The following is a 24852-nucleotide window of genomic DNA, read 5'->3' as shown; positions in this document are numbered from 1 at the left end:
CCTCCCTATTCTTAGCCCACCTCCTTCAGTCTTCCCATCACTATTATAAGACAGAAATGCAGAAGCTACACTCGTTTTTTTTCCCTATCCCGTTTAAATTTTATAGAGCAGTGATGGCGAACCTATGCCATGTACAGACAAAGTACAGTAAATAAATAAGAGTTCATATTCATGAAGCTAGTAAAACATAAAAGAGACATTAGGACAGGGGACTGGTGCACTTATTAAACTATTAATTTTTATTATTTTTTTATTGGCAACTTTCAATGCCGCTCCAGGAGAATTTAAACATGTCATTTAAATGGATTTTTTTTTTTTAAATCGAACTGTTCAGACACCCGCGATTTAAATAATCTCTCCTTCCGCCTATCGATATTTCGCGAGGTTTGGAAAAGCACCGCCCACTCTTTCGCTAGTTCCGGTTATCGAGAGTGTGTCCGACTCCGAGGGGAGGAGCCGCCTAGAGGAGATGGCTTCGCGGTTGTGGTCAACGGCCGGTTCTTGGGCAAGGTCGCGACCCGTCGAGAACCAGAAGGCGCCCTTAGCAACAGTTTTACCCTCCCGAAACATGACGGTCACTCGGAGTGGCGCCATCTTGCCTAAGCCTGTCAAAGTGAGTTCAGTTCTCGAAAGGGAGAGTCAGGCGCGGTTTCTAATAGGAGAAACGGGTAGGAACCAAACCGAGCCAATCGCTTATGCGGGATGGGATAAATTGGCAGGTCTACTCAGCCAATCGCGCGTCGCTTATTGTGGAAGGGCGGGTTTTGTTTGACATTCGACCGTTGCCAAGCGATAAAACAATCGTTCGGGACATCCGCGGAAATAACCCTGTTAAAAGGGCGAGGGCCTTTATTTCGTGTCAGAGAAGCGGCCCGACTGCGTTCCTGTCTGTGACGCCCCCCCAACAATTACTTTTTTTTTTTTGAAAAGCTAAAGTCGTGTCCCCCCCACCCTAGTCAGTGTGAGGAAATATTACTAGAACTTGCCCTTGTAATTGGGGTGAACGCTTTTTAATTCGGTTGGAGCAGCAAGGGGTCTCCAACCTTGGCCACTTTAAGACTTGTGAACCAGTTGACCCAACTCTTAAAGCCCACAAGTGGCCAAGGAATTGCTGCAGGCTGGCTTATCTTCAGGGGTGCCATTAGCAATAGCATTAGTAATAGCATTTAATAATAATAGCAAGAGTTGGAAGGGACCTTGGAGGTCTTCTAGTCCAACCCGCTACTTAGGCCGGAAGCCCTACACTACTTCAGACAGATGGTTATCCAACATCTGTTTAAAAACCTCCAGTGTTGGGGCATTCACAACTTCTGAAGGCAAGCTGTTTCGCTGATCAACCGTTCTGTCAGGAAATTTCTCCTTAGTTCTAAGTTACTTCTCTCCTTGTTTAGTTTCCACCCATTGCTTCTTGTTCTACCCTCAGGTGCATTGGAGAATAGGCTGACTCTTTTTTGTGGCAATTCCTAAGATACTGGAACACTGCTATCATGTCTCCCCTATTCCTTCTTTTCATTACCTATTCCTTCTTTTCATTAAACTAGCCATGCCCAATTCCTGCAACCATTCTTCACCTTTTAGCCTCCAATCCCCAAAACATCTTTGTAGCTCTGCACTTTTTGTAGAGTTTCAATATCCTTTTTGCATCGCGGTAACCAAAACTGAATGCAGTATTTGAAGTGTTGCCTTACCAAGGCCTTATAAAGTGGTATTAACACTTCACGTGATCTTGATTCTATCCCTGTTAATGCAGCCTAGAACTGTGTCGGCTCTTTTGGCAGCTGCTGCACACTGCTGGCTCATATTTAAATGGTTGTCCACTAGGACTCCAAGATCCCTCTCACAGTTACTACTGTTGAGCAGTGTACCACATATACTGTACCTGTGTGTTTTGTTTTTCTTGCCTAAATGTAGAACTTTACTTTTTTAGATTTAGATTTATATACCACTTCACATTACTTTACAGCCCTCTCTAAGCAGTTTATAGGGTGTAAGCTCCCAACAATCTGGGTCCTCATTTTACCGATCTTGGAAGGATGGAAGTCAACCTTGAGCCTGGTGAGATTCCATCTGCCAAACTGCTGGCAGCTGGTGATCAACAGAAGTAGCCTGCAGTACTGCACTGTAACCATTGCACCCCAGAGGCTCTATATATTATCCCGTTGCAAGTGGTTTCTATTCCGCCAGTTATTTTAGAAACTCAGCAGCAGCTTCACCTGACAAGTGGTTGGGATTCCAGAAGGACGGATATAGATAAGAGTGGACAGAAAACCCCCATGTAAGTTGAGAACCAGAGGCAGCCGTCACACTTATTCAATCTATGGATGCTCTGTGATTTCTTTATTTAAAGGTAATTTTCAAAAACACTCCTGAAAACAAGTACAGTAAGATGATGGTTAAATTTACTGAGGCAGCTGTATGATTCTTTTTGTTCCTTCCATCTGTTTCTAGTTTTATTCTGACAGCTATAAATTTGTTCATTTGTATATATGCCAAGAGATGTTAACCAGCTTTTCATTAATCCCTGTAGATGCCATTTGGACTTGTCCGTGTGTTTGCCATTGTAATTCCCTTTCTCTACGTTGGGACACAAATCAGCAAAAGTTTTGCAGCCTTGCTTGAAGAACATGATATCTTTGTGCCAGAGGATGACGATGATGATGACTAATAGGTACAATCATAGCTGCCCATCCCTTTTCAGTGTTTAACAGCTGCATGTAGCCTATGACTGCCATGCTGGGAGGTTTGGAGAAGTGACTAAATAAATAGTTGGTCTAGGACAAAAAAAAACCTCAGACAGCTCCAAGTAAAAATTAAGTTTGAATGAATTGAAAGAACTGAACAAAATCTATTTTTGTTCTTCCCTCAGGTATTTTTGACCACATAATTTGCATTTTTTAGGATGAAGAAATGGTATTATTGTTTATGGTTACACAATTGAGAATTAAATATTCCTTGCTGCCAACTTTAAACAACTTTATAATTTAATTGTGCCTACATATTCTAAAAAAAAAACCCTTATGGCCTCAAACTGGGGACAGAAACCTATCTACTTATATCTTTTCCACATCTTAACATTTTTTCATTATCATAGCATGAACGATCCCTGTTCTTCTGAGGCCTTCCTTTCTTTTTCCTGTTATCTTCTACATCCAGTTCTGCAGTAAAGCTAAAGTAAGCAAATGCAAATTATGCTTTACGTATTTTTAGTTATATATGTCAGTAGTATTTGTATAATAACACAATGGGAATTGATATTCCAAGACTTTGTAGGTACTTGGTATTCTATTCTGTAATAGCCTAGTAGAAGTACAGTGGTACCTCTACCTACGAACGCCTCTACTTACAAACTTTTCTAGCTAAGAACCGGGTGTTCAATATTTTTTTGCCTCTTCTCAGGAACCATTTTTCACTTATAAACCCAAGCCTCCGAAACTGTAACTGGCAAAGGCAGGGAGAAGCTTCCATGGGGCCTCTCTAAGAATCTCCTGGGAGGAAACGGGGCCGGAAAAAGCAGGGAGAAGCCTCTATGAAGCCTCTCTAGGAATCTTCTGGGAGGAAACAGGGCCGGAAAAGGCAGGGAGAAGCCTCCATGGGGTCTCTCTAGGAATCTCCTGGGAGGAAACAGGGTCTTCACTCTCCCTGTGGTTTCCCCAATCACACACATTTGCTTTTACATTGATTCCTATGGGAAAAATTGCTTCTTACAAACTTTTCTACTTAAGAACCTGGTCATGGAATGAATTAAATTCATAAGTAGAGGTACAACTGTATGTTAAATACTTATCAAAGACACATTACATTTAATAGTATATGTCAGTGGTTCTCAACCTTTCTAGGGCCACGACCCCTTAATACAGTTCCTCGTGTTGTGGTGACCCCCAACCATAGGTATAGCGCCAATTCTCCCAACAGAGCTTTGAGTTGACTGGCAGGAAGGTCAGAGAGACGCACTCACTGTAAACGCCTGATTGGTCGGATTGTAAAAATATGTTCCAAGATGCCAGAATAGAAGCTTTAGTTCCTAATACTAGGAGAAATTTGTCTTTTCCCAGGGTCTCAGGCGACCCCCATGAAATGGTCATTCGACCCTCCAAAAGGGTCCCGACCCCAAGGTTGGGAACCACTATTATATGTGATCATGCATCAGTATTGTGTTTCTGATGTGCATATTGATATGCATATGAATTTTTTCCATTTGAACCAATGCATTCTTTTTTCCTAATCAGGAAACAGGTATACACCATTTTTTTCGTGCTGAAGTAAATATCAAAATTAAATATTACCAGAATAATAATTACTCCCTCATGCTATTTTAGAGCAAGTTGCATATTTTGTTATCCAATTGTGCTCAAGTCTCTTATCCTAAGCTTTACTATTTCTGAATAGTGCAGAATTCATATTCTGCAATCACAAAGTAGTTCCACAGTGTGAAATATTTCCTGTTTTCTTACAGGTCTCCAATGTGGCAGAAGATGAACAAAGCCATAATAAAATGTTCTAATGTCAGTGTTTAATCACTGCTCCTCTCAGATGGCTAATGAACATTTTGGGAACAGCTGGACTTCCCTTTGTGCCACGGATTGTTCTGTGCATGTATAAACAAAAATGTTTAAATGCTATATCTATTTACGAATACATAGATACGTCTTGATTCAACAATTGTTGCATGCTTAGAGTGTATCTTATTTCTGAATACACTGGATCCCTAATTAATACAAATAATTCCTATGGATAGTAAATTAAGAATTAGAGATCATGTCTCGTGTGGTTTTTTTATATACTAAGCTGCTGTCTTCATCCTTTTGGGAATGTATGTTTTACTGAATTGAGATGTCCTTCTGAATTAATATGCTTTGGATTGTGCTATCTATCTTTGATACTATATAAAATAGAATGTCAGCTTTCTTTCCGAAAGGAATAAAATCACAAGCCTATAGAAAAGTAAGCAGCTTTTCAATCTTGTTATTTGATTCAATTGAACCAGCTATATAATATTTAACAGCTGCCTGTGTAAATATAAATGTAAATTTTATAGAACTCTGAGAAAGTTTTAATTATAATTTTGATGAAAGAAAACTGTTTAGACTATTGTATAACTATTGGATTTTTCCTGTTACCTAGTTTTTTATTTGTATAACATGCATCTGAAATACCTTAGAAAATTTATAGGATTAGGATGTATAATGGAAATAGTATATAGGTTGCTACAGTTATTAAAATTGTAATAAGTAACCTCCATTTCTGCTGCCAACATTTAAGCAGAGTGAGATTTTTATTCTAGAATTTGGGAATATTGCTACAATTTTGTGGCAGTAAATACATGAAAACTGTAGTGTAGCCCCTAAAATAAATATATAAAAATTGATTAGAATCCTAAGAATGTAATACTCTGAATTACATTTGGTTCATTTTCTCCCAAATAACATCTTTTCGGCACATATATCCAACAGAATCTCACCATATAGTAAAGAGAAATTTAGTATTACTTTTTAGATTGCAGTGTTATATATTATTTAAGACATTATTTGCAGGGGAGATGCTACAACATACTTAACTATAATGAAGTAGGTTTTGCAAAATGAATTTAGGATGAAATATTGGCACCAAATACTCTGACTCAATATAAATAATGCATGCCTACTTGAATACATTCTTGCTGAAGAGTGTTAAGATAGGCATTTATTTGGAACAGAAAACAGAGTCATTATTCTCTATTGATGATTTAGTTCAAGGATCGTGGCCGATGTAGAACTTGGATAGGAAATCCGTGGGCCGCGGTGTTTCTGTCTCATGAAAATATCTCATTATATGGGTCTTTTGTTTCCACACGTTGATTGTTTCTTGGAATTCCATTTTTCCCTGTACCAAGAATAAGAGAACAATTATTACTTAAATTACCAATGTGCCAAGTGATAATTCCTGTCAAATCAGTTTTAAAAACAAAATGATCAAAAATTGGCAATAACTGATTTAAAAAAAAACGCAGTAGATTTATATTCAGGAGAAGATCAGAAGGTGTAAGTAACCTATAACCCGTCTAATTTCAAAGCCCTCTTTAGGAACTAAGACATGCCCTATAAAATCTGTTACGTCATGTTAACTCTCTAATAGAAAACAGAGGATGTAAGAAGTTGCATTTTTGCCTCTGACAATACCTCTCTTTTTCTTCAATGCTACCCACCCTGTAGTGCCTGTTGTAAATCATAGGCGGAAAGCTGTCCTTTTTTTCATAGAAAAACACAGTCCATTCCTGCTCCCTGAATCTTAGTTCTCTGTAATCTCACCTAAAAGATTCTGGATTCTATCTCTGATCCCTTTATGAAGGCTGCTTGGGAAGAGAATGGATATATCTTACAAAAAAATGGAAGAAAATATTTGGTAAAAACCTTACAGGTCTCATGAGGAAGGCATTAAAATGGAGAGAAAGAGGCAAAAGCCCAGAATCAAATATACAATGAAGGACTCCAGGCAAGGAAACAGAACACGAAGTAGGAAGCAGGACATTAAGAGGCGATGCAGAGTTTTGCAGAACTACAAAGGAGATGGCAATAAATATGTTAATAAAAATATTTCTATACGGAATATAGAATATGGGAAACAAACTGGGAGAAAAAGGGATCTGACCATTGAAAGACTGATAGGCAGTCATAGACAACACTGAAACATGGCAGTGTGTTGCTTATAAGTGGGCACAGCAAGTTATTCAAGGGGAACAGATACAATAGAAAGGAGAAGAGAAGAGAATTGAATAGAATTCTTTATTGACCAAGTGTGATTGGATACACAAGGAATTTGTCTTTGGTGCATATGCTCTCAGTGTACATAAAATATTTTTGTCAAGAATCACTTAATGATTGTCATGGATTCAAATAAGCAATCAGGAAACAATATTAATATAAATTGTAAATATACAAGCAACAAGTTATAGTCATACAGTAATGTGGGGGGAGATGGGTGATAGGAATGATGAGAAAAAATAGTAGGAAAAACCAGGAAATTCAGGAATCTGTGTGGAAAAATTGTTAAAAGCATTTGGATAAGAGTAAAAGGAAAGAATAAGTAATACTGATGTAGACCCACCTGGTTAAAAGATAGAGGTCTGTCTAATTTAGATGACACCTCTTTCAAAGAGTCATACAATACTGGTATTTCTCACTTAACCCCCCCATCACTCATGACCGTTCAGTTATGACAGCACTGAATGAATACACTCAGGTCTCCAACATTACAATGATTATAGATGGTCAGGCATATAGATGGTTATTGAAACGGATGTGCAAGTGCTGCCTCTGTTGGTTGAGGCAGGCAGGATTCCCTTGAGTACCACTTGTTTGGGGTCAAGGGAAAGGGAGGGTCTTGCCTTCTCTTTCTGCTCAACATCCCCATGGACAATTGGTGGGCCACTGTGTGACACAGAATGCTGGACTTGATGGGCTTTGGCCTGATTCATTCAGCATGGCTCTTCTTATGTTCTTATGATTACATCTCCCTTGCAGTCACATGATCCAATTTTGAGCACTTGGCAGCCACTCACATTTACAACTATAGGGAGGCTTCAACTCCTCTCACCTGCCTATCTGCCCCCAGCATTGCCCTTTCGGCTGCCCTGCCCTCTTTCAATCCCCTCACCCTATGCTCCGTCCTTCCTGATGTCCTGTGCTCCACCACTCCTGCCCATAGCTGATCTTTGCCATCTTCCCCCCACTGTTAACGGGAATAATAACTGTCTCACTTAGCAACAGAAATTTTGGGCTCAACTGTGGTTGTAAATTGAAGACTACCTGTAATAGATATATACATCGATTAAAAACCACAATCTTTAAAACTCCGATATCAAACTTAAGCTTTCACATACAGCAGATTGCCCTATCCCAGCACTTGGGGGCAAAGCCAGGAGTTGAGCTAAGGGGGTAGTTTACAGGGTAAGTGTGTTCCATAAGGCAGGGTAGCCATAAAAAAATCATGCTTCCCATATCCCACAAGATGGCAAAATTTAAGGGAAGGGACTAGGAGAGTGCCCACCCTATCTGATCTTGTAGGATGGGTAGATGTTCTTAGAGGAATGCAGTCCCACTGATAACCTGGGCCCTGTGCAATATAGAGTTCAGTTATGAATGAGGGATTTCAATTATCCTGGTATACAGTGGGAATCTAACTCTGCCAAGTCAGAACTCCAACAAATTCTTTTCATCTCTCTTGACAACTTCATTTGTCAGAAGGTGGAAGAAAGTACAAAGGGATTAGAGGAAATATCCTGGACCCAATCCTCACTAACAAGGAGAAATAGTTGAAGATTTAAAAGTAATTGGCACACTGAGGAAAAGCGATCATCTTATCCAGTATAGAGGGCCTCCGGGGAGTGGGAGGGCTGTTTTTGCCTTCCTCAGGCACTGAATTATGGATATGGGCACTCAGCATGCACAATAGCGCACGTGAATGCTCTTTTGGCACCCTAAGGAAAAAAGGTTCGCCATCACTGGGCTAGAGGGTCTTTGGGTAGACAAGCTACAATTAATAGAAGCCAGTATGGAATTGTTACAACTCAATTGTGCTGGAATTTTAACTGCCTTTTTGAAATAGTTACTTGCTTAGTGGAATATATTACCAAATATGTTTAGCATTCAAGGAAGAAAACTCAGGCAACTCAGACAAAAAAGAACTGAAAAAAATAAGAAGTATTTTATGTAGGTTACAACTTCCCACTCTCTATTTTCACACAGAATTGACAAAAAGATGAAATATTTATCATTATCACTTCCCTAATACTACATCTGCTATGAATTCAGAGCAAGTATTATTTGTCTTACCTTAATAATAAGCAAATCAATAACTCTGGGGTCTGTAACATGAGCATTTTTCATGAAGAGTTCTCGCACCTTGTCACGCCCCTGTTTCACTGTGATTTCCAGTTGGTATGTATGCACTAGACCAGAAGCAAAATAATGATCATGAGTGAAAAATAATCCCATGTATATTAGTTGTCAACATTATCACCACCTCCGATGAAACTAATTTACAGGCTGTTTTACTGAACATTATGGAACAGGTGAAAAAAATAATTAATAGAAAAGTATATTTTAAGCTGCAGGAAAATCAGAAACCACTATAAAGTACACAATTATTCATATTTTATTATGTATAACTAGATTTTCAAATTATTAGTGCACTTAAACAAATGATTCTCCATAGGCATTTTTTTTTAAAACGCCCTAAAATTAAATTCTGTACTATACTAAATAATGTCCTGTGGAAATACAAACAGGTACTGTATTTTAAAACCTCATTTTTGTATATAGCAGAGATACTTTCATTTACTAAGAACAAGCAAAAGTTATGTATTATTTGAGGTAAAATCTTAAACCTACAAGGAAGTTTTTTATAATTGGGATTCTCAAGTAATGTTGAGAATTAGTTTGATCAAAACTTGAAACTACAATTTGCAAACACACATTTGAAACCCCTGTGGCTTTCTTAATCCACATTATTTTTTTTAAAAAAAATTCTTTCCACTCTGTAGCTATTTATGAAACTAAAACACCAACTATTTCACATGCGTTTTTACTGCAAACAAATGCCCTGTACTATGTCCTAGCATGCAGTTAATATTAACAGATTTATTTCTGGATCATGATATAGTTCCATTGAGTTTTATGCTACATTCAGAATACACTGAATATTCAACAATGACAAATGAACATAAAGATGAATGAATAAGAAAGAATCCTAGAAACCAAAGAAAAGGGGGCAAGATACACAAGACCCTAATCAATAGAACAGTTTGAATAATACATATGCCATGAATCCTTCTCTCAAATGCATACAATCACCTCTCTCTCTCTGTGTAAAATATTTTTGCTGATAAATGAAAAGGGGGACTAGTGTAGATTTGACAGAAAACTGACACAATCTGAGGATAGTTGGGGGAACTATCAGAAGCAACGCAAGAAAGTATTATTTTATTGAAATAGTAGTAGATGCTTGAAACAAACTTCCAGCAGACCTGGTTGGTAAATCCACAGTAGCTGAATTTAACCATGCCTGGGATAAACATATATCCATCCTAAGATAAAATGCAGGAAATAGTATAAGGGCAGACTAGATGGACCATGAGGTCTTTTTCTGCTGTCAATCTTCTGTGTGTTTATATATATGTGTGTGTTTATTCACACACACACACACACACATACATTGTGTGTTTGTATATGCATATGTATATTATATACCTACATCACATATTTTTGCTGAATATTTAAAATTAAGGGAGACTAGGATAGCACTATTTTGGCCTTGTTCCAACAGAAAAAACATATATGTATATATACATATATATATTTGTTTTCGTAGATTTTCACGGGTACAGGTATGACAGTCTTGGCATATTTGGGTTTCTTCCCGTGTAGGATTTGGAAATTTCTGGTGATGTTTCGACGAGGTCCCACTCGTCATCTTCAAGCTGGTGCTTCTGTCCTTGTTCTAGGGCGAACAAGAACAGAAGCACCAGCCTGAAGATGACGAGTGGGACCTTGTCGAAACGTCGCCAAAAATTTCTAAATCCTACACGGGAAGAAACCTGAATACTGTATACCATATTGGTATATTCGGGTTTCTTCCCGTGTAGGATTTAGAAAAAAATCCTATATAAAATCTTGGCTATCTAAAAATCCTTTATAAAATCTTGGCTACACACACACACACATATAATATCTTGGCTGAATAATTATCAGGAATGGTGTAGTGTAATGAATGCTGCAGAACGGAAAGGCTAGATGATCTTTTAGGTCCTTCCAATTTTATGAACCTAATCCCAAATTACTATCTCTTACTTATTTATATGTTTAGTCATCAAAGCGATTTAAAGTACTCATTCCATTTAAGGCATTTCTGTGAAAATGTGAAAGCATCCCTTCAGATCGGAGAAGTCGTGGAGGAAATATAAAGACAACTCCAGTCTGCGATGCTCCTTTCCAAACCAAGTTAATCGTTTCCTGTCCCTACGACCTTGACGGCGGCGATCGCGAGTGTAATCAACGGACCCCTCACCGGTATTTGGGATTTCGCGGTACCAGGTTCTATATAATTCTCTCACGTGCCGTTTGGCTTCAGCCAAATCCCGACTGACGATCGGTTTTACTACGGCTCCGACCGCGGCGCCCGCCACCTTCCCAGCCCCGGCAGCCGCCATGTTTTCCTAACGAACTAAACCCCGCCCTCGACCTTTCCTCCGGAGTGGGGCTAATATTTTTGTTGGCTAAAAATTACGCCATTCACCTTAAAGGTGACCGACGATTGGCTAATCTCTAGTTTTATGATTGGAAGAATGAGCTACTTACGGGTGCTGACCAACAGCGTTGCGAGGATTTAAACAGAACGTTGCCTAGGAAACTCACATTGGGCTGTGCGACCGCCCAAACCGGAAGCTGAGTGTCCCGATGTGGGAATGTCAACACAGTTGGGTGTCAGACTGATTCGACTATTCTGGGATGGGGGCGGAGGTGGGCTGCTAAGGTGGGACGGTGACGTGTGTTCGCCGCCGTGGCTCTGAGTGCTAGCGGAGTCCGGCGCAATTCTGCTACTGCACCTGCGCAGATTCCCTAGACCAGTGTTTCCCAACTTTGGCCACTTGAAGATATCTGGACTTCAACTCCAAGAATTCCGGGAGTTGAAGTCCAGATATCTTCAAGTGGCCAAGGTTGGGAAGCACTGCTCTAGACCAGTGTTTCCCAACCTTTTTTGAGCCGCGGCACATTATTCATATTTTCAAAATCCTGGGGAACACTGAAGGGGGGGGGGGGGGCGGAGGGGGGGGGGGGCTAAAGAAAAGTTTGGACAAAAAAACCCTCTCTCTTCCTCCCTTTCGCTCTATTTCTCCCTCTTTCTCTCTTTTCCTTCCTTCCCTTCTTTCTCTCTCTCTATCCCTTTCTTTCTTTCTTCCTCTCTTTTTTGCTCTCTTTCTCTCTCCCTCCTTCCCTTCCTCTATGTCTTTCTCTCTCCCTTGCTCTCTCTCTCTCTCTGTCTCTCTTGCTATCTCTTTCTTGCTTTTTTCTCTCTCTCTTTCACTGTCTTGCTATATCTCTTTCTTTCTCTTTGCCTCTCTTGCTATCTCTCTTTCTCTTTCTCTCTCTCTGTCTCTCTTGCTATGTCTCTCTTTCTTTCTCTTTCACTCTCTCTCTGTGCCTCTCTTGCTAAGTCTCTCTTTTTCTCTTGCTATGTCTCCCTTTCTTTTTCTCTCTCTCTGCCTCTCTTGCTATGTCTCTCTTTCTCTCTTTCTCTATCTCTCTTTCTCTGCCTCTCTTTCTTGCTCTGTCTCTCTTTCTCTGCCTCTCTTGCTATGTCTCTCTTTCTCTCTCTCTCTGCCTCTCTTATATGTCTCTCTTTCTTTCTCTCTCTCTCTCTCTCAGCTGACTGCAAGCGGGAGCCCTGACGGCGGCAGCTGGACGTGCTGCTGGACACCGTATATGCCAGACCCGCAGCGCCAGCATGTACAACGTCTAGCAGCACTTCCAACCGCCACCATCAGGGCTCCCGCTTGCAGTCATCTGAGAGAGAGAGCGCTCCCTCTCGCCGCCGCCATCTCCCTGCGACTGCCTGCGGCCGCTGCGGCCACCACCACCCCGCTCCCATCGCCAGTGCCCTCCCGCCGGGCCACAAAGGACACTTGCCGTCGACGCCAGAGGAGCTCCAGCTGGGCGGGGCGCTGCCGGTACTTCCGTCCTGGGGCTCCCGCTCGCAGCTGTCAACCGGCTCCTGCTCGATGCCGCGGTTTTCGGCGCTCTCCTGCTGGGCCCCAAAGAAGGAAGGCGGGAAAAAGGCGCGAAGAATGGAGCTCTCCTTCTTCCTGCCTTCCTTCTTTGGGGCCCAGCAGGAGAGCGCCGAAAACCGCGGCATCGAGCAGGAGCCGGGGGACAGCTGTGAGCGGGAGTCCCAGGACGGAAGTACTGGCAGCGCCCCGCCCAGCTGGAGCTTGGCGGCACACCTGGCCATGTCTTGCGGCACACTAGTGTGCCGCGGCACACCGGTTGGGAAACGCTGCCCTAGACAACTTAATTTTATCTCATCTCTCAGTGTCTTTCTCACATATCTTCCAACCAGCAAGAGTTAAGAGCAAAAAAACTCAGTGCGGTGGTTGGAGTCAATTGTTTTTTACTACCGGTTCTGTAGGTGTGGTTTGGTGGGCGTGGTGTGTCTTGGTGGGCATGGCAGGGGAAAATTTACTGTAAAATCTCCATTTCCTCCCGATCAGCTAGGTCAAGGATTCAGCTATACATATTAGAAAACCTTACTTCAACTTTAAAACTGTACATCAATAATAATAATAATAATAATAATAATAATAATAATAACAACAACAACAACAACAATAATAATTTATTAGATTTGTATGGCACCTCTCTCCGAGTACTCGGTGTGGCTAAATACTAAAATTATTATGTAAATATGTAATCATGACAGTAGTGAATATATGAATTTCAAATTACAAATCAAGAAAAAAAATTGCATTAGTTTTTGAAAATTCCAGCTTTCATTATAACTAACTTAAGTTTTAAAACTTTATACGAAGAGAACCCCAAACTTCAGATGCAGTACATTATCAATCTGTAGTCTGGATAGGTTTTATTTATTGAATTAAATTCTATAACTGATGTATGTTTAGAGTTTGAAGCTAAATTTTACTTAATTATGTTGGGGAAGCCTGATCCAAAGTAATATTGTAATATTGGGTCTCTTGGGAGACTAGACAAAGGGAGCAGTGGGATTATTATTATATTTTTTAAAGACAGCCTGCATCCCTGTTGCAAATCTAAGAGTTTAATTTCCTGGCCCTACATCCCCTTTACAGCCCAATAAACTATCATCATCGATTGCACTATGTGTTTTCCACTGCTTTCATTAAAAAGGGGTTCTCTATGGCTGTGTTTTTTAATTTTGGTTATCTCTAAGAACTTATGTAAAAGTGCTACATTTATCCCCCAAACAGGCTGCAGTTTCCATGTGTGCTTATGAAGTTAGTTCTTGGTACTTACTATATATCAGTCAGGCAACTTAATAGGCAGCTAAATCCATTGTTCTATGCTAGTGATGGCAAACCTTTTTTTCCTCAGGTGCCAAAAAAGTATGGGCATGCTATCGCGCACGCCCAAATGCCCACAGCCATAATTCAATGCCTGGAGAGGGTGAAAACCGCTTTCCCCCATCGCCGCGGAGGCCCTCTGAAGGCCAGAAATGGACTGTTTGCCAACTTCTGGTGGGCCCAGTGGGATCATGTTTCACTCTCCCTAGGCTCCAATGTCTTCCTTGGAGCCAGGGGAGGGTGAAAACACCCTCCTCCTTTCCTGGTGGCTCTCTGGAAGCCAAAAATGCCTCCCAGATCCTCTATGTGAGCCAAAAATCAGGTGGCTGGCACACACATGCACATTGGAGATGAACTAGGGCAACAGTTCATATGCCAGCAGATATGGCTCTGTGTGCCACCTGTGGCACCCGTGCCATAGGTTCACCATCCCTGTTCTATGCTCACTCTACCCCACTTACCTTATGTTAGGGAGAAAGAAATTGATAGAGGTTTTCCAGTGTTTGATGAGATGGAAAACAAACTCATCCACTTAGCCGCTTTAAATAAGGACAATACCATCTACTAATATTTTATTGTGACAGAATATAGATCAATAATGGAGACTACACATTTTTGCCTGTTTAAGAGCTGCCAATCTTTAATCTAAATGGAACCTATATATGGCTCGTATGTCATTTAGTATGTCTGCCATTGTGCCAGAGGGATATTGCCTTTTAACAGCTGTTATTTACCATATCCATGGATTTGCTAATTCAAGCTTATTTTTAAAAGCTAGTTTATAAGAGTGACATTTATTGGAAGCTTGATGTGAACTGCAATTTCTTCTATTCTTTGAAACTCTGGAAACTACAATGCACTGATATGGATGCAGAACGTACCCATTGCCCTAGAAAAAGGGATCAGTAACTGCGCCTCCTCTTTTATCCCTCTGTTGTGAATCCCTCCTTTCATCGCTCTTCTGTGGAGAGAAGCAGCTACAGCTGATTCTCCGGTGCCTCATCTCTTGCTGGGTCTCACAGGCTCTTCTTCCAGCCCTTGTTGATGCTGGCCATGCCTTGGTCGCTCAGGGAGATGCACAAACTGCTCTTGCCATCTCCATGTTGCGCAGCACAGTGAAATTTAGCACACTTCACAATGGAGGAGATGGGGGAGAGAGAGAGGGGGGGGTTATCTTTATTTTTTTTCTCTCTCAACCTCCCTCCCTTTCTTTCCGGGCGACCAGCTAGGACAGCCCATCATTATTATTATTATTTATTATTATTATTATTATTATTTATTAGATTTGTATGCAACCCCTGTCCATAGACTCGGGGTGGCTCTCAACAGTAACAGTACAATATATAACAAATCTAATAATTAAAATTCACTGAAAACCCCTTATTAAAAGAAACATACACACAAACATACCATGCATAAACTGTATGGGCCCAGGGGAGATGTCTCAGTTCCCCCATGCCTGGCGGCAGAGGTGGGTTTTAAAAGTTTACAAAAGGCAAGGAGGGTGGGGGCAGTTCTAATCTCTGGGGGGAGCTGGTTCCAGAGGGTCAGGGCCACCACAGAGAAGGCTCTTCCCCTGGGTCCCGCCAGACGACATTGTTTAATCGACGGGACCCGGAGGTCAACTCTGTGGGACCTAACCGGTTGCTGGGATTCGTGTGGCAGAAGACGATCTTGGAGATATTCTGAGGGCCTAGCTAATCGGCTTCTTCCAAGGACCGTTGGAGTTGGAGTGCCACCACCTTCTGAACAACCTTCCCCATAAAGGGAAGGTTGGAGACTGGACGGTAGTTGTTAAGAACGGCTGGGTCCAGGGAAGGCTTCTTGAGGAGGGGGCTCACAAGTGTCTCCTTGTAAGGAGCCAGAAAGGACCCCCTCCCCAGAGAAGTGTTGACAATCTCCTGGACCCAGCTCTGTGTCACCTCCCTGCCGGCCGAAATCAGCCAGGAGGGACACGGATCCAGTAAACAGGTGGCGGAACTCACAGCTCCAATGGCCTTGTCCACTTCATCAGGTGTCACCAGATCAAACTCTTCCCAGACAGATGGACAAGTACGGGCCCCAGTCACCTCGACTGACTCATTCATTTACTCATTGAAACTGCATATTTTTTATATACGCCCTCCCCTCTCGGCGATGTACAGGCTGCCAGTGCCCAGGCCGTGTCCTGCGAGCATGGCCTCAGTAACAGGTTGCCACAGCTGGATCCCCTCACTTAGTTCCGAAGAATTATTCATCAACAAGCTCATCATGAGCGCATGGCCTATCCTGAGGTGGGAGACACAGGAAGTACAACCCACCCAGGATGACCCCAAGACGCTTCGCCGTTTCCTTCCGCCATCACCATAGAGGAGAGGGGGGGGGAGGAAGGAAGAAAATAGGGACAGTTTTGAAATGGCACAGGAAGCAGGACAGATTATGAAAAAGCAGAAAGCGGGACATCTGGTCACCTTATGGTTGTCCTAAAGGTGTTTTTTCAAGACACAAATGGTTTTTCTTTGAGGACGTTTTGTTTCTCATCCAAGAAGCTTCTTCAGCTTCAGAGTTAAAGAAGGTTTTGGGATGAGACGTGTCATTCTTAGCTTTGGCGTCTCAACACATTCTACTGTTGGTTGTGGCATTTAGTTGGTATTCTTGTTTTTGTTCTTCAGCAATCTTTTTCACATTCATCATTTATTCAATTCAATTCATTAGATTTGTATGCCGCCTCTCTCCGAAGACTCGGGGCGGCTCACAACAATAATAAAAACAATATTGCAGTCATTCTTGGCCTGCTTGCTGCTGCTTTTGTAACTGAGCTCTTCCACCTACTTGCACCAATAATATAATTTGATGTCTGTTTCTCCATCTAGTACAATGTGTATATGTATCATTTTTTTATTGCTAGCAATGGTGAAATCAATGGACTAGCAGATAATTGATAAACGATTTTCCTGTTGCAGTTCTGTTCTTTGGCCATACAGTCTAATTATGTTCTTTTCCTTATGATTCCCAACTTTAATATTCTAGCCTCCAAACACTATCAATTCTTCTTGGTTGCATGTTCTGTCAATTTCATTGATCCTAAAATTCATCAACTTCCTCTACTTCTGCATCAACAGTTGAAGCTGTAACATAAAATATCATAATGAAGGGTCATCCATGAAATCTAATTAATTAGACACTTTCTCTATATACACCCTCCATCCCCACTTGTTTTCTAAATATGAAAACAATACTATTCCTCCTGTTTTCCATTGTCCCAAATAGTAGTGTCCAATTCCCATTCATTTCAAATTTTGGGAGAACTACTTAACCCTTTGATATATATTAAATAAATAACAGATGAGATAGGATAGTTCTTAGTAGAGGGGAGAGCAGGCCCCATCAATAAAGTGATCTTATTGAAAAAAAGTTTTAATTGAACATGGCATCATCAAGTGTTTTAATTTAAAACATCTTATTTTCTAAGTACGAATAATGGAAGCTATACTTATTCTGCTCTCTGTTCACTACCAAAACCACAAAAGCACTTTTTGAGCAAAATATTTTTTGAGGAAACACAGAACCATAGTTTAGAAGATAGAAGATTATCCAGCAAGAACATTTCTCCAAGAGAATTTGTATTTCCTGATCAAGCCGTTTACAAGAAACAACAAATCTTGATTAACTCCAGTATTCTTACCTAGAAAGCTGGAAATCTTTAGTTATCTACGTTGTTCAGAATACACTTATTTTCTGTAGTTGCTAGCAAGGCAGCCTGTAATCTGAACTAGAGAATTAGAATATAGTTTTGAGGAATATATTTATTACAATTTGCCATTAAAATTTCAAAGGATAGACTGACATCAGTGAGGAATTGCTAAGAGATGCCAAGTGGAACTGACCATTATTCCTAGTGGATCAAATCATTTCTAAACACTTTCCGAAATCTTAACCACACATGGCAGTCTTTAAAAAGTTCTCCCCCTAGAAGAACCTGTGCAGCACCCAAATTTATTGCATGTGAGAAACACATTTTAGAGGACAGCAGCAAATATATTTTAAATTAGGATAGACTGAGAAAAAGAACTTTTCAATGGGAAAGGGGTGTGTGATTATCAAATGTTGGTAATCTTACGAAATAAGAGACTCTAACCTGAAGGGTTGCTTCTCTCCAAAAGGAGCGCAAAATAAGGTTTTTCTCATTTTCTTTGGGAATTTTTTTTTTGGGGGGGGCTCTCTTTTCATGTAATCATAGAAAAAAATCTAGATGAATTTCATTCTAAATTAGCTTTATAAATGTGGGAATTTATCTACACTTGAGCCTTACTGTGTGTTTGTACGCCGCTTGCTGTTTTTAATTCTAATTTAAAAAGTGACTTCAGCGTACTTTTTGGATGCAAAGTTTTCAGGACTTTCTTGAGCTGGTCTTTATAGCCTATTTCATAAAACATTAAGTAACACTGGCAAGTTTCAACTGGTGGCAGCAGTTAGCTGATCTTCTCTCAGAAGTTGGTCCAAGTCAGACCTGGTATTACAACATGGATGAAGGAATGATTGGGAATCCCAGAACTTTTAAGTAGCTTTTTCAACTGGGAAGTTGAAAACAACATTGTAGAAGCAAGCCAGAAGGTATAACACTGCCAAGAAAATTATATTTATAGTAATCACTCTACATTTCATACTGATATAATCATAAAGTGTCTTCTCTAATTTTTTTTTAACCTCTGACATGTGTTAATCAATTAATAAGCACAATATTATCTATTTCAAGTCCAGCAACCCTTTATTAACAGTGACTACCAATAAGTGTCATTAGAACAGCAACTGGCTATCTAATTCAAAACATCCTATTTCTAATACTTAATATTTAAATATACTTTCCTTTTTCCTGCTTTTATTCTGTACAAGCACAAGCTTTTATATAGTAGCTTGGTTGTGGCAACAGTGTCTGTATAAGAGAAGATATATGGTTGAACAATTCATCTTGATTTCCATTTGGTCCTGTTATTTTGGCACTAACCTCAGCTATTCCTAAATGCAAGGCAGGACTAAACTCTGAAGGTAGACTTGATGATAATGTCACAGGTAGCTTTAAACACAAAGCAATAAACAAAAATGGTTAAAAAGTGAGAAGATAATAAATAAAAGGCACATGGGAAAAAACAATATAGCTTGCAGCAATATACCGGATAGTGTCTCTCCTTGTTGATAATATTCCATGAGCATAGGTAGTTTTCAATTTACAATTTTTTTATAATTTACATTTATTTTGTGACTCTTCAAAAATTACAATGAAAAACGTGACTTATGACCATTTTCACATTTATGACTTTTGCGAGCATCCCCATGGTTACATGATCAAAATTCAGACAGTTGATAATTGGCATGTACTATGGTTGCAGTATCCCAGGGTCACGTGATCACCTTTTGCGACCTTCTGACAAGCAAAGTCAATGGGGAAGTAAGATTCACTTAACAACTGTTACTATGTTAAAAATGCAGCAATTCACTTCATAACTGTCGCAAGGCCACAAAATGGGGCAAACTCACTTAACAACTGTTTCACTTAGCAACATAAATGTTGGGCTCTATTGTGGTTATAAGTCAATGACTTCCTATATCTGTTAATAGTTTTGTGTCAACTTGGGAGAAGATCTTCAGAATGAGGCCTGCAGAGCTTTTTTTCCTTTGTTGAACCCCTTTTAATTTATTTATTTATTCGATTTTTATGCCACCCTTCTCCTTAGACTCAGGGCAGCTTACATGTTAGCAATAGCACTTTTTAACAGAGCCAGCATATTGCCCCCACAATCTGGGTCCTTAATAATTTTATTATTTAGAAATCCTATCAACAGATAGAATAAAATGGCACAGTAATACTCTAGAGTCTAGCAGTACAGAACTTTACTACCCTTTGAAAGCAGAGTAAGCAGGCAATCCTTCTTCCTTACAATAATTCCATAATTGGAGTATTATTACACATGTATGCTTACCAAACCTTTTTAGTACTGCACATATAATAGAACTGCTGCTCTTTATTGTAATTTAATGTGAAAAAGGCACTTTCAGATTTTCTTAACTTCAAATTGTTCAGGGTTTGTCAGGCAGATTTGATTTGTGCTCAGAAACAAATAGGAAGCTAGTAAAAAAAAATTCAATTCCAGAGTAATGTATCTCCAAAGTGTATGTATGTACGCTATTGCATTTTGTATTACCGTTAATTTTCAAGGCAGCAACCCCCATTTGTCTTACTGAAGATTAGGAAGAAGGTTCAGTCACAGTAATGTATCCATGTGCTTATTAAGGTCTATTTAATATTTACTGGGTGCAATATTTTTAAAAGTATTAAATATGGCCTATCCAAAGATAAGCAACCAGAATAAATGATATGGAAGCCATGTTGAATGCTGGATATATTTTCAGCTTGGAAAAGAGTAAGCAGATAAGCTATTGAAATAGACAAGTGAGAAAAATCGAAGATGAAGCTTTTGCTGTTAGTTCAGAGGGAAGTGCATTGATGATGTTGATTTCATCAGATGATACAATACACTAACATTAATTTATATAGCAATGAATGCCAGTTCCCTGTCTAGTTTACAATCTAAATATTGAAGTGGTGTCTTGAAGATACACTCTTGAATATTTCTCCCAACCTTTGAAATGTCACAATGAGTACCTAACTGATACAATGTTTCTTCCAAATTTGTGAATTCCATCCCACAATCAGTACAGCTCTTTTCCTAGTTGTTCAGATGCTAAACAAACTAAAAAAAAATTGGGACTGTTCCACTTTAAATATGCTTCGCCTAAACCTTTTGGCACCAAACCTACAAACATGATTGGGAAGTGTTACTAAATATAATATTTATATATAAATATAATAAATATATAAATAGGCTTTGGTATTTGAGACTAACATATGGGATAAAAATAGGAAAATCTTTTTGCTGAATTGTAAATTTTACTTCAAATATTTTAAATACAAATGTTTCTTAAATCAATTTTTAAGAAAAATACATTAATTTTTTTTTCTTCCGCAGGGAGACAAAATGTTTGAACTTTTAAATTTTGGAGTCAAAACTGTTACATACTAAGCTTTATTAACTTGCTATTTGTTGCAAAATGTATTGTTTTTTTCAAAGACCCTAGAGCAGTGTTTCCCAACGTTGGCAACTTGCAGATATCTGGACTTCAACTCCCAGAATTCCCCAGCCAGCATTTGCTGGCTGGGGAATTTTGGGAGTTGAAGTCCAAATATCTCCAAGTTGCCAACGTTGGGAAACACTGCTCTAGAGGGTTTATGAAATTTTGTTTTTTTGTGAATAATTCTGTATTTGAATCTGGTCAAAAATTTATTCATTAGCAGTGACTCCACTAGGATCCTAATGTAATGAATCCTAAATTGCTTGTTGACCTAACTGGTGGGTGGCTCTTGTCTTTTCACTAAGTCTTTTTCTTATTGCCCTTAGTGGAACTTTGGCAAAATGCAATTACTTGCAAATAAAAGATAAAACCTATGTCAAGAATTAAAGCAAGAACATGGTGAAAGTTTATAACATGCTGCGTGGATAAAAATAGAGGAAAGAAACCGATTTCTTGGCTCCTGAAAACCTCAGGTAAATAACAAATATCGTAAGAGGTTTCTTTCTTTTTTAAAAAAACTGTAAATGTTAATTACAATTTAAAAAAATATGAGCATTATTAAATACATGCTTGGAGAAACCTGTATTAACTAATGTTCATTAAATGAATCAAAATTTAATTCAGTTTTGGTTTGGTTCTGCACACTGCTTTATTTAGTAGTCCCACTCAAAAGCCAAGTATGGTGCTTGGCCTACTTCCTATAGAACAAAACAGAAGAAAATCATTTTTAGAAACATGTAATCTGGGGTATCAAATATCTTATAAAAACAAGAAAAAAGTTAAATTATGAATTTCAGGCAGATTACAGCATATGAAGAGGGTTAATACTTTTCTCTTCAACTGTATTTGCCTCTTGGAATCATGCATCCTTGGAACATGGGCCATAGCTATCAGTGGACACTTTTTTAAAAAAAGTTATGTATAGGAGACATTTATATTTTGCAGTCTGCCAGAACTCGTGGCAATATCCTTAGCTTCCCCTCACTAATCCTGTGAAGTACCGGTAGATTAGATAGAGAGGTAAAGACAGCCCTAATTCATCTAATGAGCTTCATGACTGAGCAGGGATTAGAACACTCATCTGCCCAATCTTAATCCAACACTCTAACCATTATGACACGTTGGCTTGCACTTTAGCTGGGACAAGAAAAGGACACTTGAAAAACAGACAGGAATGTTTGCCCATCTCTATTTTAAATAAAAGAAATCAGAAGTTTATTGGCATCAACGTAGAGTCTGTTTTCAATCCATCCCCAAAGCAGCATGGGGACTCAGTTTAAATCTGAGAAGTAAAACTAGTAATTCAAATTATAGACAGCAACCGTGGAAAAATGGCTTGTTCACAAAGAAGTGAAATACATTAAATTTCACAGATAAAATTAGGTTAAAATGAAGTTTATTAGGTTTTTTGTGGGTTTTTCCTTTTAGTTTTTTTAATATATATATATATATATATATAAAACTGTTTGCGAAACAGCTATTTTATTCCCATGGCAGAGTGATCCGTGAAAGATGCACTAACCCCTTCTTAAGGCCTTAACAAGAGAAAAAAGTTTTGTTTTCTAAAACTCAAATGTTTAAAATTACACAATGTACAAACGAAGAAAAAAATAACCATGTGGTGTAGGCTGCTAAATTGACATTCCCCCTTCCTCCTTTTGGGTAACAAAAGAAGAGAAGGGCTAACTGAATTTTCCTGGACAGCTTAACACACACTGATTATATCAACATTCAAACATCTTTTGAATGCCCCTTTCCAGTAGGCAAGCCTCATATAGACTGTCTTCAAAAAAGGCAGCAATTCCTTGGAATGATTTGGGAATATTTGTCAGCGGCCAACAATGGCCCCAATCTCCCACCTTTTGGTACAAAGTTATGTATATAAGGTTAAAGTATCTGAATATGAAGCAAGTAGAAGACATTCTTTATTTCACAAACCACATGACATAGTAGTCTTCTGATGCTTCTCAGGATTCTCTTCTTAATAAAAATAAATAGTGTTTTTCTTTTTTTTTCTTTTTTAAGAAAAAAATGCTATTCACACATACACAAATACAAGCACCCAGCAACCATTCATTCCCCACTCTCATCCCTGCAGACAGTTTTGCCAGCAACAAAAAAAATTGTATTCTTTAAAACCTGGATCTTCTATTGTGGAAAATGGAGCGGAGAAACAAGTTTGATTAAGAAAACTCATTAACTCCAACACTCCTTCTAAAAGAAAAAGTGATTACATTGTAAAGGCCTTTTCTGACTTCTAGTTAATACACGTTTATGAGCAACCTCATACCTATGTGGGTCCTAAAAATGGAATTTAATGCATAAAAAGGGATAGCGCACCTTTCATTTAAAACAAGTCTATCAAGACTAAAAATAGATTTTTAATATATATATATATATTTATCTATATATATATTTTATCCCTCCCTCTTTAATTCTCCCACTTTCCCTTCTTTCCCCTCCCCTACCCATAGTCCCTATGAAGAGTGTGTCCATGAAAATAGCTGGTTCAGACTCCTAGATCATATTCTGTGATGTTGTCAATCAAATGTGATGGAAGAATTGATGGAGGAAGTGCTGGCATTGGTAGGCTTGTCAAAAGAGGGACATGACTGCACATTGGGAAACAAACGATCTAATCTTGAATGTCCATCGCTTTTATCTCAACAGCCTAACCTGTAAGAGAGAAAAACACAGGATTATTAACATTTACAGGTATTATGTATACCATTAATTACAATATTTCTTCCTTTAGCTAAAACATCATTGCATTTCTGAAAATTGCAAATAGCTCACAAATAACATTTTTTTAAAAAATCACCTATTAGGGTGTGTGTGTGCAACCTTTTAATTAAGTACAATTTCAGAAAAAACAAGTGAAAAATACCGTAGTTTGTTAAGATACGAGGGTCACCCAGAACGTAATGCACCACATTTTTTTCTCAGCCTACAGTAATGGTACAAATGCGAAACTTTACATTTACATTATTTGAATTGTCATGAGTGCATGTGTAAATGTTGTGTTTCTTCAGACAGATAGCGTAACTGCAGCAGTGTTTTGAATTGGCGTCTGTAAGTGATGTACATTACAAGCAGTGTGTCGTCATTGAATTTCTCACTGCGGAGAAAAAAACTGTTGGGAACATTCACAAACATTTGTGTAGAGTTTATGGAGAATCTGCAGTCAACGGAAGTACGGTTAGTTGCTGGGCACAGAGGGTGAGGCCATTAGAAGACGGTTTGGCAGAGCTCAAGATTTGCAGCATTCGGGGTGGCTAGGCATGGCTGTCACACCTGACAAGACTCAGCTGATATTTGGGCCATTAAAAGATGCCATTCGCTGAAGACATTTTGAGGGTGATGAAGAGATGATTCGCACAGTGCAGAAATGGCTTCATGACCAGAACAAGGAGTGGTACCGACAGGGCATATATGCCTTTTTGTCTCGCTGGAGGAAGGCCATAGAACGTGATGCAGATTACGAGCAAATATAGGGAGTGTAGAAGAAACATCATTCTTTCCTGTATGTAAGTTTCGTTGTGTCCAATAAATAATTGTTGAAGAAAAAAAAATGTGGTGCATTACTTTCTGGGTGACCCTCATAACGTACATCATTTACAGATGCCATTTTGAAATACTGCTGCAGCTACGCTGTCTGAAGAAACACAACATTTACA

The 24852-nt window shown here is 39.2% G+C and overlaps 3 protein-coding genes across 13 annotated transcripts in view; 1 reads left to right on the top strand and 2 right to left on the bottom strand.

Annotated features, from left to right (window-relative positions):
- The first annotated feature begins 403 nt into the window (after window positions 1-403).
- On the top strand, window positions 404-4751 carry SMDT1 (single-pass membrane protein with aspartate rich tail 1). Of its 2 annotated transcripts, XR_011559502.1 has the most exons (4): window positions 404-613; window positions 2528-2668; window positions 3092-3171; window positions 4454-4751. XR_011559502.1 is itself a non-coding variant. In XM_070756003.1 (3 exons), exons 1-2 carry the CDS (start codon window positions 470-472, stop codon window positions 2663-2665), a joined length of 282 nt encoding a protein of 93 aa, XP_070612104.1. In that variant the 5' UTR covers window positions 404-469; the 3' UTR covers window positions 2666-2668; window positions 4454-4751. The 2 variants fall into 2 exon arrangements, 1 of the variants encoding a protein (XP_070612104.1); XM_070756003.1 differs by lacking the exon at window positions 3092-3171.
- An 899-nt stretch (window positions 4752-5650) lies between these two features.
- On the bottom strand, window positions 5651-11208 carry NDUFA6 (NADH:ubiquinone oxidoreductase subunit A6). The gene is made up of 3 exons (XM_070756002.1): window positions 11041-11208; window positions 8808-8923; window positions 5651-5859 (listed from the first exon to the last, which is right to left on the bottom strand). Exons 1-3 carry the CDS (start codon window positions 11180-11182, stop codon window positions 5728-5730), a joined length of 390 nt encoding a protein of 129 aa, XP_070612103.1. The 5' UTR covers window positions 11183-11208; the 3' UTR covers window positions 5651-5727.
- A 10597-nt stretch (window positions 11209-21805) lies between these two features.
- TCF20 (transcription factor 20) overlaps window positions 21806-24852 on the bottom strand; it is a 98708-nt gene continuing 95661 nt past the window's right edge. For 8 of the 10 annotated variants that reach the window (XR_011559497.1, XR_011559500.1, XM_070755996.1 and 5 more), the window contains one exon: window positions 21806-23851. Coding sequence is in view for 1 of the 10 variants with exons in the window: in XM_070756001.1 (XP_070612102.1) it covers window positions 23834-23851 (18 nt within the window). In the remaining 9 variants the exon portion in view is untranslated. The remainder of the gene's footprint in view (window positions 23852-24852) is intronic. The other 2 variants (XR_011559498.1, XR_011559499.1) reach the window with 1 other exon arrangement.

Source organism: Erythrolamprus reginae, chromosome 6 (genome assembly GCF_031021105.1).
Source record: "Erythrolamprus reginae isolate rEryReg1 chromosome 6, rEryReg1.hap1, whole genome shotgun sequence".
Classification (NCBI taxonomy): Eukaryota; Metazoa; Chordata; class Lepidosauria; order Squamata; family Dipsadidae; genus Erythrolamprus; species Erythrolamprus reginae.
Note: the sequence above shows the minus strand (reverse complement) of the source record. Positions and strands in the feature narration are given on the sequence as shown.

Excerpts from the sequence above, each read along its gene's own strand:
- SMDT1 (XM_070756003.1), top strand. The coding sequence starts at position 470 with ATGGCTTCGCGGTTGTGGTCAACGGCCGGTTCTTGGGCAAGGTCGCGA. Across the intron at positions 614-2,527 it reads TCTTGCCTAAGCCTGTCAAA|ATGCCATTTGGACTTGTCCG; the intron begins GTGAGTTCAGTT and ends TAATCCCTGTAG.
- NDUFA6 (XM_070756002.1), bottom strand. The coding sequence starts at position 11,182 with ATGGCGGCTGCCGGGGCTGGGAAGGTGGCGGGCGCCGCGGTCGGAGCC. Across the intron at positions 8,924-11,040 it reads CCGCGAAATCCCAAATACCG|TGCATACATACCAACTGGAA; the intron begins GTGAGGGGTCCG and ends CTTCTGGTCTAG. Across the intron at positions 5,860-8,807 it reads TTGATTTGCTTATTATTAAG|GGAAAAATGGAATTCCAAGA; the intron begins GTAAGACAAATA and ends TTCTTGGTACAG.